The sequence below is a fragment of the Camelus ferus genome, chromosome 29, assembly GCF_009834535.1.
Source record: "Camelus ferus isolate YT-003-E chromosome 29, BCGSAC_Cfer_1.0, whole genome shotgun sequence".
NCBI lineage: Eukaryota > Metazoa > Chordata > Mammalia > Artiodactyla > Camelidae > Camelus > Camelus ferus.
The window spans coordinates 13,195,297-13,207,946 of record NC_045724.1 but is presented as its reverse complement, the minus strand read 5'-3'; the positions used below and the strand labels follow the sequence as shown (position 1 = coordinate 13,207,946).

Genomic DNA, 12,650 nt, shown 5'->3' with positions numbered 1-12,650 from the left:
CCTGGTTTCCATTTCTGGGCTTAAGTACCTACCAGTAGCAGAACACTATTTAGGGAGAGGAAAGACATCTCAGCAGGAAAGAGAGTTTTGTACTAGAGTTTTAAAAGGTCACAAGGAAACTAAGAGACAAGCTAAATGGTTAAAACTGATTTAGAAGAAATGCAAAATGTTTTGGTTTTGTGAAACATTTTTATGCTCAAACTTGCAGAACTCCACTAGTTACTAGTTCTTTGGCAGCTTTTAATTTAATAATCTGAAATGCTTGCAAACTACAGGATATACTAGAATGAATGATTTATCTTTAAAATTTTAATCATGAATGTAAAATTAGAACGAAACACTGCACACTTTATTCTAACAATTTAAAAAAATAATTTTTTTTATAATAAATCATTAAGATATGAAAATAAAGTTTATAATTTGAAAGAACTTTGTGCTAAATCTCATAATCGGCTTTAAATCCTAGTTTGGCCAATTTCTAGCTGTGTGATCTTGTTTTCACCTTCCTGTGCCTCAGTTTTCTCATTTATAAAGTGGATCTAAGGACTCCTCATAAAATTTTTGGTGAAGATTTAATGAGATGGGTACAAAGTGCCTAAAAGAGGGTCTGGGACATGATGAGGGCTTTAAAATTGACAGTAATTCTTGATACTTACTATTATGATTATGAATCCTTCTATAACCTGACCATCTCTTTATTTCTCTAGCTTGAATTTTCAGTTTTTAAAATGTGATACTAAATTGTAGTCTTTCCCCTGAATTAAATACTTAAATACTTCCCCTATCTGTGCAAAACTCCACACATTAAAGATACTCATTATTTACTGTGAATTATTAGATTCTTGTCTCTTAACTCATGCACAAAGTAACCTAGAAAGGCTAGACAGAATCTAAGAAAGAAATGGTCACTTTGTCAGTCTAGATGGATGATATCTGAATCTTATGCACTATTAATAGGAATCTGCATCTTCTGAAAACTCTGTACACTTTACAAACACACAAAAATCTCTTACAACTCCTAGTCACAGTTTCATTAGAGTTCCCACGCCTACCTCTCAAGCTGCAGAGTTTGTAACAGATGGTACTGGACTCATCCCATACACTTATCTCAAGAAATTACAACAGAAAGTTGAAGCTACAAGTATTCATGCACGGTCAAGAAATTTAAAGAAGATGTTCTTTGCACGGAGCTGCCTAATTCTTTTTGTATAAATGTGTGTGTTTGTCCTGAATAAAAATAACATGACCAAAGAAAGACAGTGGAAGCAGTTTTAACTATTCCTCAAAGGGAGCAAATACTCCTAGTTCTATTACTGCTTTCAATTCTAACCTCAAGCCAAGAATTCCTTTACATTTTCCTTGTTGTGTTCACCCATGCACACATCTAAAAAACATACTTCTCAGAAAGGTATAGGCTAAGACTCACTCACAGAAACCTTGATGGGGGCCCAAAAGATTTTGTGTTCCTTGCATTTTAAGTGATGACTTAAATGACTTTCATAAATATTCGTCTGTCTACCACAAGCGAGAAAGCCACCTTCTGGCAACTTTCTCTTGAAATTCAATCTTTCTGGGGAACACTAGATGGAGAAGGACCAGCCTGGAGGGCAGATTCACACCTTGGCCCTGGGCCATATTGGCATGAAATGCTCCTCTTCAGTTCTACAGAGCTCAGAGGTGTAAACCTATTCCATGTTCCCCTACCCACCAGAAGGTCCTGTCTAGAAATGGCATGGGGATTCCAAAGGCTTTCTCAGGAAAAAGACTTGAGTCTGGATTTCCACCAAACATTCTCTTTAACTCTCCAAGATTGGGTTTTGGGTATTCTATTTAGTCTGGGAAAGACTTCTTTTTATGAAGACAGCCCAAAGGGCTAGCAGATGTACCTAATGGCAATGGCAGTTGGCCACTGGTGAAGTTGGAACACAGAATTAGTGCTGAGATGGCAAACACTGCTTAACATCAGGCTTTAAGAAAGTGTGTGTGGGTTTCCAACAGCACCCATCACACTTGGGGAGACTAACCCTGGGCACATCATGCATCTATGTGTATAAGTGAAATAATCTATTATTTACAGAACTAGGTAGGGTCAGCTTCTGTGCTTCTGTTGGCATTTAGAGGCACTGAAGGTGAATGAAGTTTTCTTTAGACTCTGTAAGGAGGCTGGCCACTTGTCACCCTTAATGCTGCATCTATGGTCTGGTGACTTTATGTGCCATTTCTGGTATATACTGGACTATTCCAGAAGAGTTGAATTGTTGCCTCCATTATGGGAAGATACAGTGATTTCTATGAGTGAGCGTGTAAGGAAGAGAAAAAATTATCCTAATGGCTAATCTCATATTTAATGCTCTTCAATTTAAGAAATATTTAGAGCATGACAGTGCCAAGATTAAGGGATTTGTGGGAAAAAAAATTGAAGACAGAGTCTCAACAATCAAGCAAAATAAGGTCCCTGCCTCTCAGGAGCACACACTTCACTGCTGAAACAGACACATACACAAATAATTAATAATAATGTCCACCACTTGCTGCCTACTTCCTACCTATTAGGCTCTGTTTTATATTTTAACTAAGTCCAATCCTTAAACCAGCCCAATGCACTAGGTGCTGTTATTCACCCCATCTGCAGACAAGGAAAGAGGAAGAGACGGGTAGAGCAACTTGTTCAAAATCACAGAACTGGTAGATAGTAAAGCTGGAATTCAGACCAGGCTGTCTGGCTCAAGAGTGCAAGTTACTTACAACAGCTTCTCCAATTAAAGTAGGAGTGGTGCTCCTGCAGCTGAGTTCTCACAAACGAGGGAGATAGAAAAGGTGGTACAGAAACCGGATTTTGAAAAATGAGTAAGACAATGACAGTAGGGCATTGGAGGAAGGATCATGCTCAGCAGGGGCGGCGGCAGCAGGGACGAAGTGCTGGGCATGGCCAAAGGGAAGTAAGCAGACGAGTGTGGCTCCTGCGTAAGGTGCAGGAGTGAAGGTGCCTGAAAGGCAGGTTGTTACTAGACTGTGAAGACCCTGAGTGCCAGGCTAAGGGATGTGGTCCTCTCTTCCTTCCCCTCTTTTTAAAATGCAACAAAGGACATTAACAAGAAAGCTTTTTAAGGGAAGTGACAGAATTACACTTGTGCAGATACAGAATAGAAAGAAGTATATTGGGCAAATTGGGAGTCACGGGACCTACGATTGGGTCTGCTGCCTTCCTCCTCTCTGAGCATCCCCAAAGAGGCAAGGCACTGACCTCGTGATCAAAAGATGGCACCATACTCTAGCACAGAAAATAGTTTTGCAAGCCAGCTCTGACCAGCTGGTAATTTTTCTGACTTGATGTTTGCAAGGCTACATGCAGGGTCAGGTAATACAGGTTTAATCACCTGTGATGTCTGCTGTGGGAGGCACTCGGGTAGGGAGGGCCACGCTGGCATGAGCAGACATGTGTGCTGTCTCTCTTCTGGATGATGGCCACAGAGCTAAGTCTCCTTTCTGTCCCCAAGTCTACATCATATGAAGACCAACTACCTATGACCCTTGAGCTTCTGTCTGTCACTCTTCAAAAAGATCACTTGATAGTGATTTAAATCTACTCTGCCATTTGTCAGTGCTTACAGTTCTAAACACATTCATGATCTGTTGAGGAGAAATGGAACTTACTTAAATGATCCAGTTGGGAGAATTCTGAGGACTAAGAAAAATTCAGTGGCACAGGACACACCAATGAGGTGCACTCACCTTTTTTGCTCCTTGTTCCTCTTCCACACCATCTCCTATAACGACGTACACCACTTTTCTTCCAAACCTTTGAATTATCCTCTCAAAACAGCTTTCCTTTCCTAATGAACAAAAGCAAATGATCAAAAATGTAAAATCTGGGGACGTCAGCACTCTAGGGATTGAACATTTTATATAAAATGCTTTCTCCATGCTTTGCATCTAACCCCATCATACTCATGCAAACTAGGTGGTTTTATGTGCCATTTGGGTCGCATGTAGAACAGCACAGTACATCCCAAACTGTACATGAATCATCCATGTGGCATCCTGTCCCTTGGAAATGTACAATTTTAGTACATTTTCCCCAAAGACTCACTTATTAGAAAGTAGGACTGAAGTCAATCACAGCGTTTGTTTGACAGCAGTCCTTTTCCCTTACAAGCGAATTCTAAACAAAAGCTCGCCATTCTGGGCAACACATTTGAACTTGATTTAAAAACTATTTCATGGCACATCAAAGTCTGAAGATAATATCTGATCGAAAGGCTATTGAGAAGGATAGAAGAGACTGAAGGATTGGTTTAGTTACGGGGAGAGAAATCACATAGGAGACTTAGCATCTCAACCAGAAAAGGATGGGATAAGCTATCTGAATGAAAGGCTCCCAGGGCCTAATGGGTTCACGTGAAATATTCTTGGAAAGCTGCTTCTGAAATAAATGTCAGGTAATTTGGGGCCCTACAAGAGAGAGCATAGCATGCCTGCCTTGCCCAGGCATCGCACGTTCAATGAAGCACTTTCCAAAAGAAACGCGGGATAAAGGTAAGAGAATGCCTTTCTTTATCTATGATCTTTCCCATGTCAAGACCCAGTTTGGGCTCCCGGGGCTGCTATGCCATCAGCACATCCCTGCAGTTAATACAGCCATTGTTTCTAAGGGCAGGAACTGGGTTCCAAGTCCGTGGCTACCAGTAGGGTCATTTTAATGGACAATGGGACAGTTTATAGTTTTCAAATGTGAATGGCTGAGCGGGGACTGCACCTCTTTCAAATAAGGATCAGATATACACATGAACAAATTGCTTGTTTGCTTAAACAAATGTCAGCTTTATATTTGTATTTTGCACTAAAATCTCTAGTTTGCATCTGACAGAATGAAACAGGGCCAGCCTTATTCAAAGGATGTAATTTCAATGATGCCTTAGTTGCCCACTAACCTGTGAAACATTAAATCAATTTAAGAAACAAATACAAAGGCTAGTTTTCACTGCCAAAACTATACAACCAAACACCTAGATGTCATGAAACTCACCCCTACCCACCGGCCCCGACCCTGCCTTAAAGGGAAAGGCCTGTGTGTTTTTGTAAAGTTTCCTTTTCATGGAAAAAGGAAGGTACTCTCAATGTTACTTAAAAGTGAAGCTCTGGTGGACCAAAAAATCCTCATCTAAACACTGTCTCCTACAGGTTACATTGTGAATTTGGGGTCATGTCAACATTTTCCACAATAAGGATTCATTGAAGCTGCCTTTTAGACATTAATCTGAGGTCTTACATGAAGTTTTCATTTTGATGAATCCATTTTCTCTGAAAGAACATCACAGCTCTGCTGAATCAGAGACCAGTCATCCCCTCCCCTGACTTTGCCATTTTGCCTACAAGGAAATTTCCTGGGTTTTTCTGCACTGATCCCCAAATTTTAACTCATTTGGTGGTAAAATCAACAAATAACTTACAGGACGCTCAATCCCTACTCTTCTTATTAAGAAAAACCACAGAAGAATGATTCTATTGCTGGTTTTGAGATTGATTCTACCACCACACAGTTTTTAAATCTAATTTTTATTCTGTACTAAAAAAAAAAATTCAAGTCCAATATTACCCATTAAAAAAATACCTTCTTGATTGTTATTGTAATTTCCTATTATCCTAACACTTTCACATTATTTGGGATTAAAGTTCAATGTGCATGTAATACACTATTCGTTCTTTCCTTCTGGGAAGTTAAGTACTATCCCTTGGGTATTATACACTTACTTGGAAATATGTTCTTTCTTTCATGTGCTGATAAGCCTGTACCTTGGATCTCTGTTTAAAAAATATATGATTCCTCTTTATTGATATAGATAGAATAAAGAACTGAGCTGATGGAAACTGATGGCTAGTTTACAGGAGAACATACAAAAATTCTGGTTCTATCAGGCTACTATGAATCTTTTTGGTATATTCCTTTTTTAAAATAAGTGCTTTCCAGTATTCTGTTCTTGGCCCTTCTCAGGAGGCTTCAGTCTTTCTCAGACTCCAACTATTTCCAAGTTGACAGGGCTATCTGAATATCCCATGGGTTCTTTAAACTCAACACGGGTAAGATCAAACCCTTATCTTTGCCATCAAACCTGATTCCCCATCAGCGAATGGTGTCACTACTGACCCAGCTGCCTAAAAGAAACCTGTGTGTCAGCCTTTAAACAGCCATTTATTCATCTATTTCATTCAACATTTATTGAGCACCTACTATGTGCTGGTCTCTGTAGGATGGGTGAGACACAGACTCAGTTGTCAAGGAGATTATGAACAAATAACTAAAGTGATTTTTTTTTTAGGGATAATTTAGTAAGTGCGTTGAAGGAGAAGCACAAAGCAGACAGAGAGATGGACCTACAGGGATTCCATTTTGCCCCTTTTTCTTTGGGCAGAAAGAACCTTCTTCCCACCTACCAGGATACTCACCCCCCTTTCCCAGGACTCACTCATGTAATACTTGTTTCATGAGAGTCACATACAAGGCGATTTATGACTAGACCCAAGTCTACCTTTCCAGTGTCAGCTTCCCATGAGCGCTGTTAGTCACCCAGGATGACTCACGAGTCCCTCGGGTCCCTCAGTGGGGACACATTTTAATTCCTCCATCGCTGTCCTCTCACTGGCCCATCTGCCTAGTAAACTCTAATTTACCCTTCTATACTCAGCTCAAATGTCATGTCTTCCTTTAGCTTTCACTGACCCCTGCCCTCTGCCTCCTTCTGGGTGGGAGTGGCTGCTCCCCCACTGAAGTGCACATTCAGGCACGTACTGGTAGGACCCCTTAGGGTGTGGCAAGGAGCCTGCTGGAACTTGGACTCAGATCTGCTCTGACCCTTCCACTTTATTTGCTGTTAACTTCAACAATCTACTTAAGTCTCTGAGCTTTAGTTTCCTCAGCTGTAAAATGGAAAGGCTGCCAAGATTGACTTTAATATCTAAAATGCTTAGTATACTTCTGGGCATCTAGAGAGTACTTGATAAATGCTCATTTACATATGACTTTATCATTTTACAGTTATTTTGATGTCTGCATCCCCTGCTAGACTGAGAATTCCCTAAGAACAAGAGCCATGGCTTTTTTTTTTTAATCCCTACTTTTATTTTGTCTTGGTTTATATTCTAACTAAATTTCACAATTATCTTTTTTCCCAAATTACATTTCCTTCTTACAAGAATGTAATTATTTTTTGGATCCCCATAACAAAAATGGGAACTCAATTGTTTATACACGCTGAATTAAAATAAAGCAAAAAAAATAGTTCTAGTAATGGTGTATTTAATTAGAGTTGTTTTGTTAAAGCTGTTACTAGAGTGCTTTAATTTCTACTTTGTGTATCTCTATACAACTATTTGTTTTAGTTTATAAAATATTTTTGTTGGTGTTGCCTAAAAGAATGAAAATAAGATAATCTAGAAGTGATGCTAAGTTGATTATAGCTAAAACATGCAGGTTTTAATGTTAGCCAGTACAGTAAAATCTTCTAAGTTTCACTGCATGGATTTTGCTTTGTATTTCTCTTGATGTCTAAAGCCAATTTGGACAATAAAATTGGTTAAGTTATTCTTCAAGTTTTCTGACATTTAGCATTCCAAAAAAAAAAAGAGTTCTATCTATTGCTTTTCATTTTTAACAGCCTGAAAGCAACGGGTTGATTTTTAAATAGATAAACTAGAAGCGGCTTACCTATTTTAGTTGCGCTGTAAATATTTTCTATTGGAAATACGATCCCTAATCCATACAGCAGGACTTTCGCCAATGCTGGGATCAGCTGAGTAGTTGTTACTAAAATATTCACACAGTTCGTCCTAGGAGAACAGAAAGAAAGAAAAACAGTTGAAAAATCAATCTCCAAAATGATCAAGCAGAGCTCGCTTTCGGGCAGACAGTGCGAAGAGGCCCGGGGAGGACTTACCGGGAGTGAATGAGCGTGAGAGCTTTCAGGGCCAGTGTCAACCAGGAGTCCGTCAGGGCCTCGATCTCGGCCCTCAGCTGCAACCAGGCTTCCCTCTTGGCCGGACCAAGCAGACCTGTGGGTTTAAGAGTGCAAGAACTACTTCCTCGTGTCTCTTCAACTTTATAAATAATAAACATTTAAAACTACTCTACCACCACCCTCAAGCAGTGGAGTCTACTACGGGATTTTTCACATGATCTCATTCACTCGACAAATTATTTAGCACTGGGGGGAACATCTATTGTTTGAGCATCCCTTCTGGCTATGGAAGTCTTCTTTTGGGGGGGATCCTCACCCCCACACTCCTCCAGCCATGTAATCTGGGCAGAGCTGACCCTACCCTCTGGCTCCCAGGGTAGGCGTATGGCCTCAGGGTGGCCAGTGAAAGTCTGTCTGAGAACTTCTGCTGAATCTATTGGGAAAGACATTTTTCCAGCCCATGGAGGTGCCTGACTGGTAGGTGATAAGTCTGGATCTATCGGTGGTCATCTTTGCCACCTTTTGGGAGGAAGTGACTCCAATGACTCGCACTCAGATGGGAAAGCGCAGGCCAGAGATTACCGATGGCATCATCTAAGCAGCTGGATTTCAGCCACTCCAGAAACCACCCACCTGACAATTTTCATGAGGTCAATATATTCCTTTTTGTGCTAAAGCTATTTTCAGCCACAATCAAAAGATCCAAATTCATAGAAGCATCTACCTCATAGAAGGAGCTTCATAATTCATCTCAAGTCCTTTAGGCAAGAAGTCAAGAAACTTACTCCAGGTCACACTGTTACTAAGTAATGGAGCCAGGACTAGACCATCCTGGCCAGGGCCATGGCTGGAGTATGATCTTTCTGTCACTAAATCACAGCAGGATAAGCACAGGTTAGATGGAACCGCTCTCAACAAAGCTGTTCCACCCAAAACCATATGATGCAGAAGTGTGTGGGACTTGCAGTGTTTTATTGAGACTGTCTTAACCAATCCAGTGAGATACTGGGAGTCACTTGCCTCCGACATTGTTTTTGTAGGTGTTGTAGATCTCTTTGACTCGTCGGTAGCGGAAGGCCAACTTTCTCATCCAGTCTACACCGCCCCGCACACCGGTTGCCAAGCATAAATTAGCACTGGTTGCTGCAGCAGGAAAGCCATCTGTTCCAAAGTTATATGTGCTATTTAGATGCAAGAAAAGCCCAAAGTTAACCGAACAGAAAGTTCATCTTAGTTAGCTGAGCAATTAAACTACAACATGGAGACCATCCCTTCATGGTCAGTGGGCTCACCTTAGGTCCTGTCCATTGTCATCTGAAGAGACATCGTCTATATGAACTTGGTCACATTCCTAAAATGCAATTAAAATGATACGTTAGTTTTCAAAAAGCATCTACATTTTTCGGGAAAACAAAAAACAAGAAACCACACACAGCTATTTTTAACTGTAACTGGAGGGTTTTCCAACCATGTCAATCAGTAGGTGGCAGTCTTGTTAAATTGACATTTTTACCTACTTCAGGTCCTTTTTCACTATAAGAAATGAGCATGTCATTAAGGACTACTGTTATTCAGCTTCAGAAAACACATTTTTGTGCTTAGAAGGGAAAGTGACTGAAAACAATCAGCACATATATTCCATAAGCCTCAGGTACCTGAAGACATCACGCTGGTCTGAGAGCTGATTCAGTCAGTGCCGAAGCATAACTGAAACCAGACATTTCGGTAAATCTAACATGCTAGAAAAATTAAACCTGATGCTAACTGCCAATGAAATTATGACCTTTGATTGCTGTCGAGCCACACACCAACACAGCCCGAGGCCAGCGTGCGGAGGAGCCCAGACCAGAAAATCTGTTACTGCTTTGCCATTGATTTGAGAGATGCAGGTTTTATTCTCTCTCTCTCTCTCTCTCTGTGTGTCTGTGTGTGTGTGTGTGTGTTGGAAAAAAGCATGGGAGATGACTTCACAACCTAAATAAAAATAATCAAACATATTTATTTTTACCATTTTAAAAACTTTTTTACTCTTCTTTTTCCTGCTGTTTCACTGTTATTACACACTCATTTAAAATACTGGATTTCTGAGTTGATTAGACAATAATGTGATTTGAACAGACCTGATTTTTAAATCCCAAACTGCAGGTAAACTACTTAGAATAGAAGGTGTGATTGTGGGCTGAAGCCCTGCTGGACAGTTTCATGGTTATGAACATGCGGACACAGAAGCACCCCACATCTTACTGCTGGGTCCCCAGCCCCGAGCATCTTTACGGGAAGAGCAGACACTCTATAAACACTTGTTGAACAGACGAACGCATACTAACGTGGAGACAAGGTCTCCAGTCCAGAAACAAGTAACATGCACTTGGCATGCGTGAATATTTTAGTCATGATCCTTCTTTTTGCAGTCAGCCTCCAGACACCCCAGAGGGCTTTATGACACTTATTTCCATGAAAAGTTTTAGTTAAAAAATATTTGAAGAAATTTGCAGGCCTGCATCCTGTATTGTAAAAGGTTCTTCTGACTAAAGCTCTGGTCATCTTTACTCTGTAGTTCATTTTATAAAATCTAGCCTATCCCCTGAGTGCTTAACATGCAACTTGTAACAAAGATAACACAGGTAAAGCACCGCCGTAATAAAAGGTGTATTTTTATTTTGTCGGTACCTTCTGAACAAATTCTTTTCTCTCCATGGATTTGTGAGGAAGGGAGCAGGAGATAGAAGTGGAAAGAAACTCAAACCAGCTGTTGCTTTAACAGAATTAAAATTGTGACCCCCCAACCTCTTCTCTAAAGCATCTATTTTCCAGGCAACCCTCTCCCAGCAAGCAGCAAGTTCCAAGGAGGAAAAGACTTTGACCTTGTAACCCTTCCCTGCTCTCCTGAGGTCCATAACCCCAGATAACTGAAAAGGAAGAGAAGTCCAGGAGGCCTCACAGGCGTTTAAATACAGGTCATTCCTGGAAAACATGTTTGGGAATTTCTCAGTTATTAATTTAATCGTAATTCGGAAGATGAATGATAGTTGTGTCTTTTCAACAACATACTTCTGGGTTTAAAAAATTACTAAATCCTAAGTTTCTATTCTAAGCCATGTCAGTAAAAGGCTGTTTCGGGGTGCAGGGCTAGTGTACAATGCAAACAAATGCAAAAAAGTGTACCCCCTTCAAAGAAACAAAGCCACAGCACTGCAGTGGAGGAGTTTCCTCCCTTGGGAGAAAGAACAGAGGGGAGGAGGAAGCTGAGGAATTAGAAAGGATACATTAACAAGAATTTAATTCAAGGAATCAGAGCCGACCTAAAGTTGTGTGGCTAACTCGGGATGGGAAGAATTCTTTGGAAAAGCAAGGTGTTAAGAGGCTTTTCTTAAGCTGATGCAGTCGATAATCTCCATCACTAACAGACAAGCCTTATCTTCCCAGGGCTGGGGGTGAGTCCAGGCTTCCTATTGTCCGGCCACATCCGGTATTTGTTTTCTCCTGCCAGCTTTAGCTAAGGCTTTTTGCTCCCAGGCTGAGGTCCTCATTTGAAGTATTGTTCAGTATCTGGGTTTGCTCTAATTAAGGGTCAACAGCTTCTAGCTTTTTACCTGCAGATACCAAACTCACTTCACAGTGATCTGATTAAAGCGAAGTTTGGTGTGGTGGCCACAAGGAAATCCTCCCTCCCCCATCTTCAGCAGAATTTTTGTAGAACGATTTATTTAAAGTTTTTTAAAAAATTACTTTTTTGTGGGGGGGGAGGTAATTAGGTCTGTGTGTGTGTGTGTGTGTGTGTGTGTGTGTGTGTGTGTGTGTGTTTTAATGGAGGTACTGGGGATTGAACCCAGGACCTCATGCACGCTAAGCACACACTACCACTGAGCTATACCCTCCTCCGCATAGAAACATTTTAATCAAAATAGATTCAAAAATCAAGAACATTTTAAAGGGCCTGAGTAGTGCTTTTAGGAATTAAATCATTAAAATGTCTATGGAAAATGTGCTTTTGGAGTTGGTGTTCCTCTCACCTCACAATAGACAAGTATTCTGTTGCACAGTCTTTGACAAGATATATCCTAAATCTTCATCACCGCTAAGTCTTTGTATGAGTTTACAAATAATGGCAAAAATGTCTTGGGAAATAAAGTTGTGTATTTTTTTAAAAAATTAATGAAAAACTAGGATATCACGATTTTGATGGTGACCTATTAAAAACTTTAATTCCTCAAAGAATGGAGAATATTAAGATACCAAAATACCATTTCCTGTCTCAGCAGAGCCGTGTGATGTGTGCACCTGTACTAAATGCATCTGCGCCCATGTTAGAAATGGTGGGTCTCTGCATTCTGACATCCTGAAACTGTCCCCACCGTGGGGCTGAGACCCCCATCCCCCACCTTCTTCTACTTTTCAGAAGCCATCTAGCTTTTTGTCTGTCTTCCTAAGAGCCTCATTTTAGGTTCTCATTTTTGCTTTCTATAGTTGGTTGTTTTTAGTTTCTGCATTCGTTACAAACCCAGACAATTAGAGAACTTGGGGGAGGGGGAGCAAAAGGGGCCCCGGACCCATCGGAACAACAGAAGCAGCAAAAGAGCAAAGCCCCAGTGGAAGAATTGAGAGACTCAGAGGACAAAAATGGAAGCTTTCTACAGTCTCAGGTGCGAAATATATTCCTAAAAACCCTAATCTGGTGCTTCATGCACAGAGTGCGGA

General features: G+C 40.6%; 1 protein-coding gene and 1 long non-coding RNA gene across 16 annotated transcripts in view; one reads left to right on the top strand and one right to left on the bottom strand.

Annotated features, from left to right (window-relative positions):
* The window catches only part of EYA1 (EYA transcriptional coactivator and phosphatase 1), a 283,352-nt gene that overhangs the window by 6,462 nt on the left and 264,240 nt on the right, over positions 1 to 12,650 (bottom strand). For 5 of the 9 annotated variants that reach the window (XM_032470269.1, XM_032470272.1, XM_006185840.3 and 2 more), the window contains 5 exons: positions 9,245 to 9,303; positions 8,973 to 9,133; positions 7,932 to 8,046; positions 7,703 to 7,824; positions 3,733 to 3,833 (listed from right to left, as the gene is read on the bottom strand). In XM_032470269.1, coding sequence (XP_032326160.1) covers positions 3,733 to 3,833; positions 7,703 to 7,824; positions 7,932 to 8,046; positions 8,973 to 9,133; positions 9,245 to 9,303 — 558 coding nt within the window. The remainder of the gene's footprint in view (positions 1 to 3,732; positions 3,834 to 7,702; positions 7,825 to 7,931; positions 8,047 to 8,972; positions 9,134 to 9,244; positions 9,304 to 12,650) is intronic. The other 4 variants (XM_032470268.1, XM_032470274.1, XM_032470273.1 and 1 more) reach the window with 1 other exon arrangement.
* Positions 1 to 12,650, top strand: part of LOC116660528 — a 204,311-nt gene that overhangs the window by 180,670 nt on the left and 10,991 nt on the right. The window lies entirely within an intron of this gene.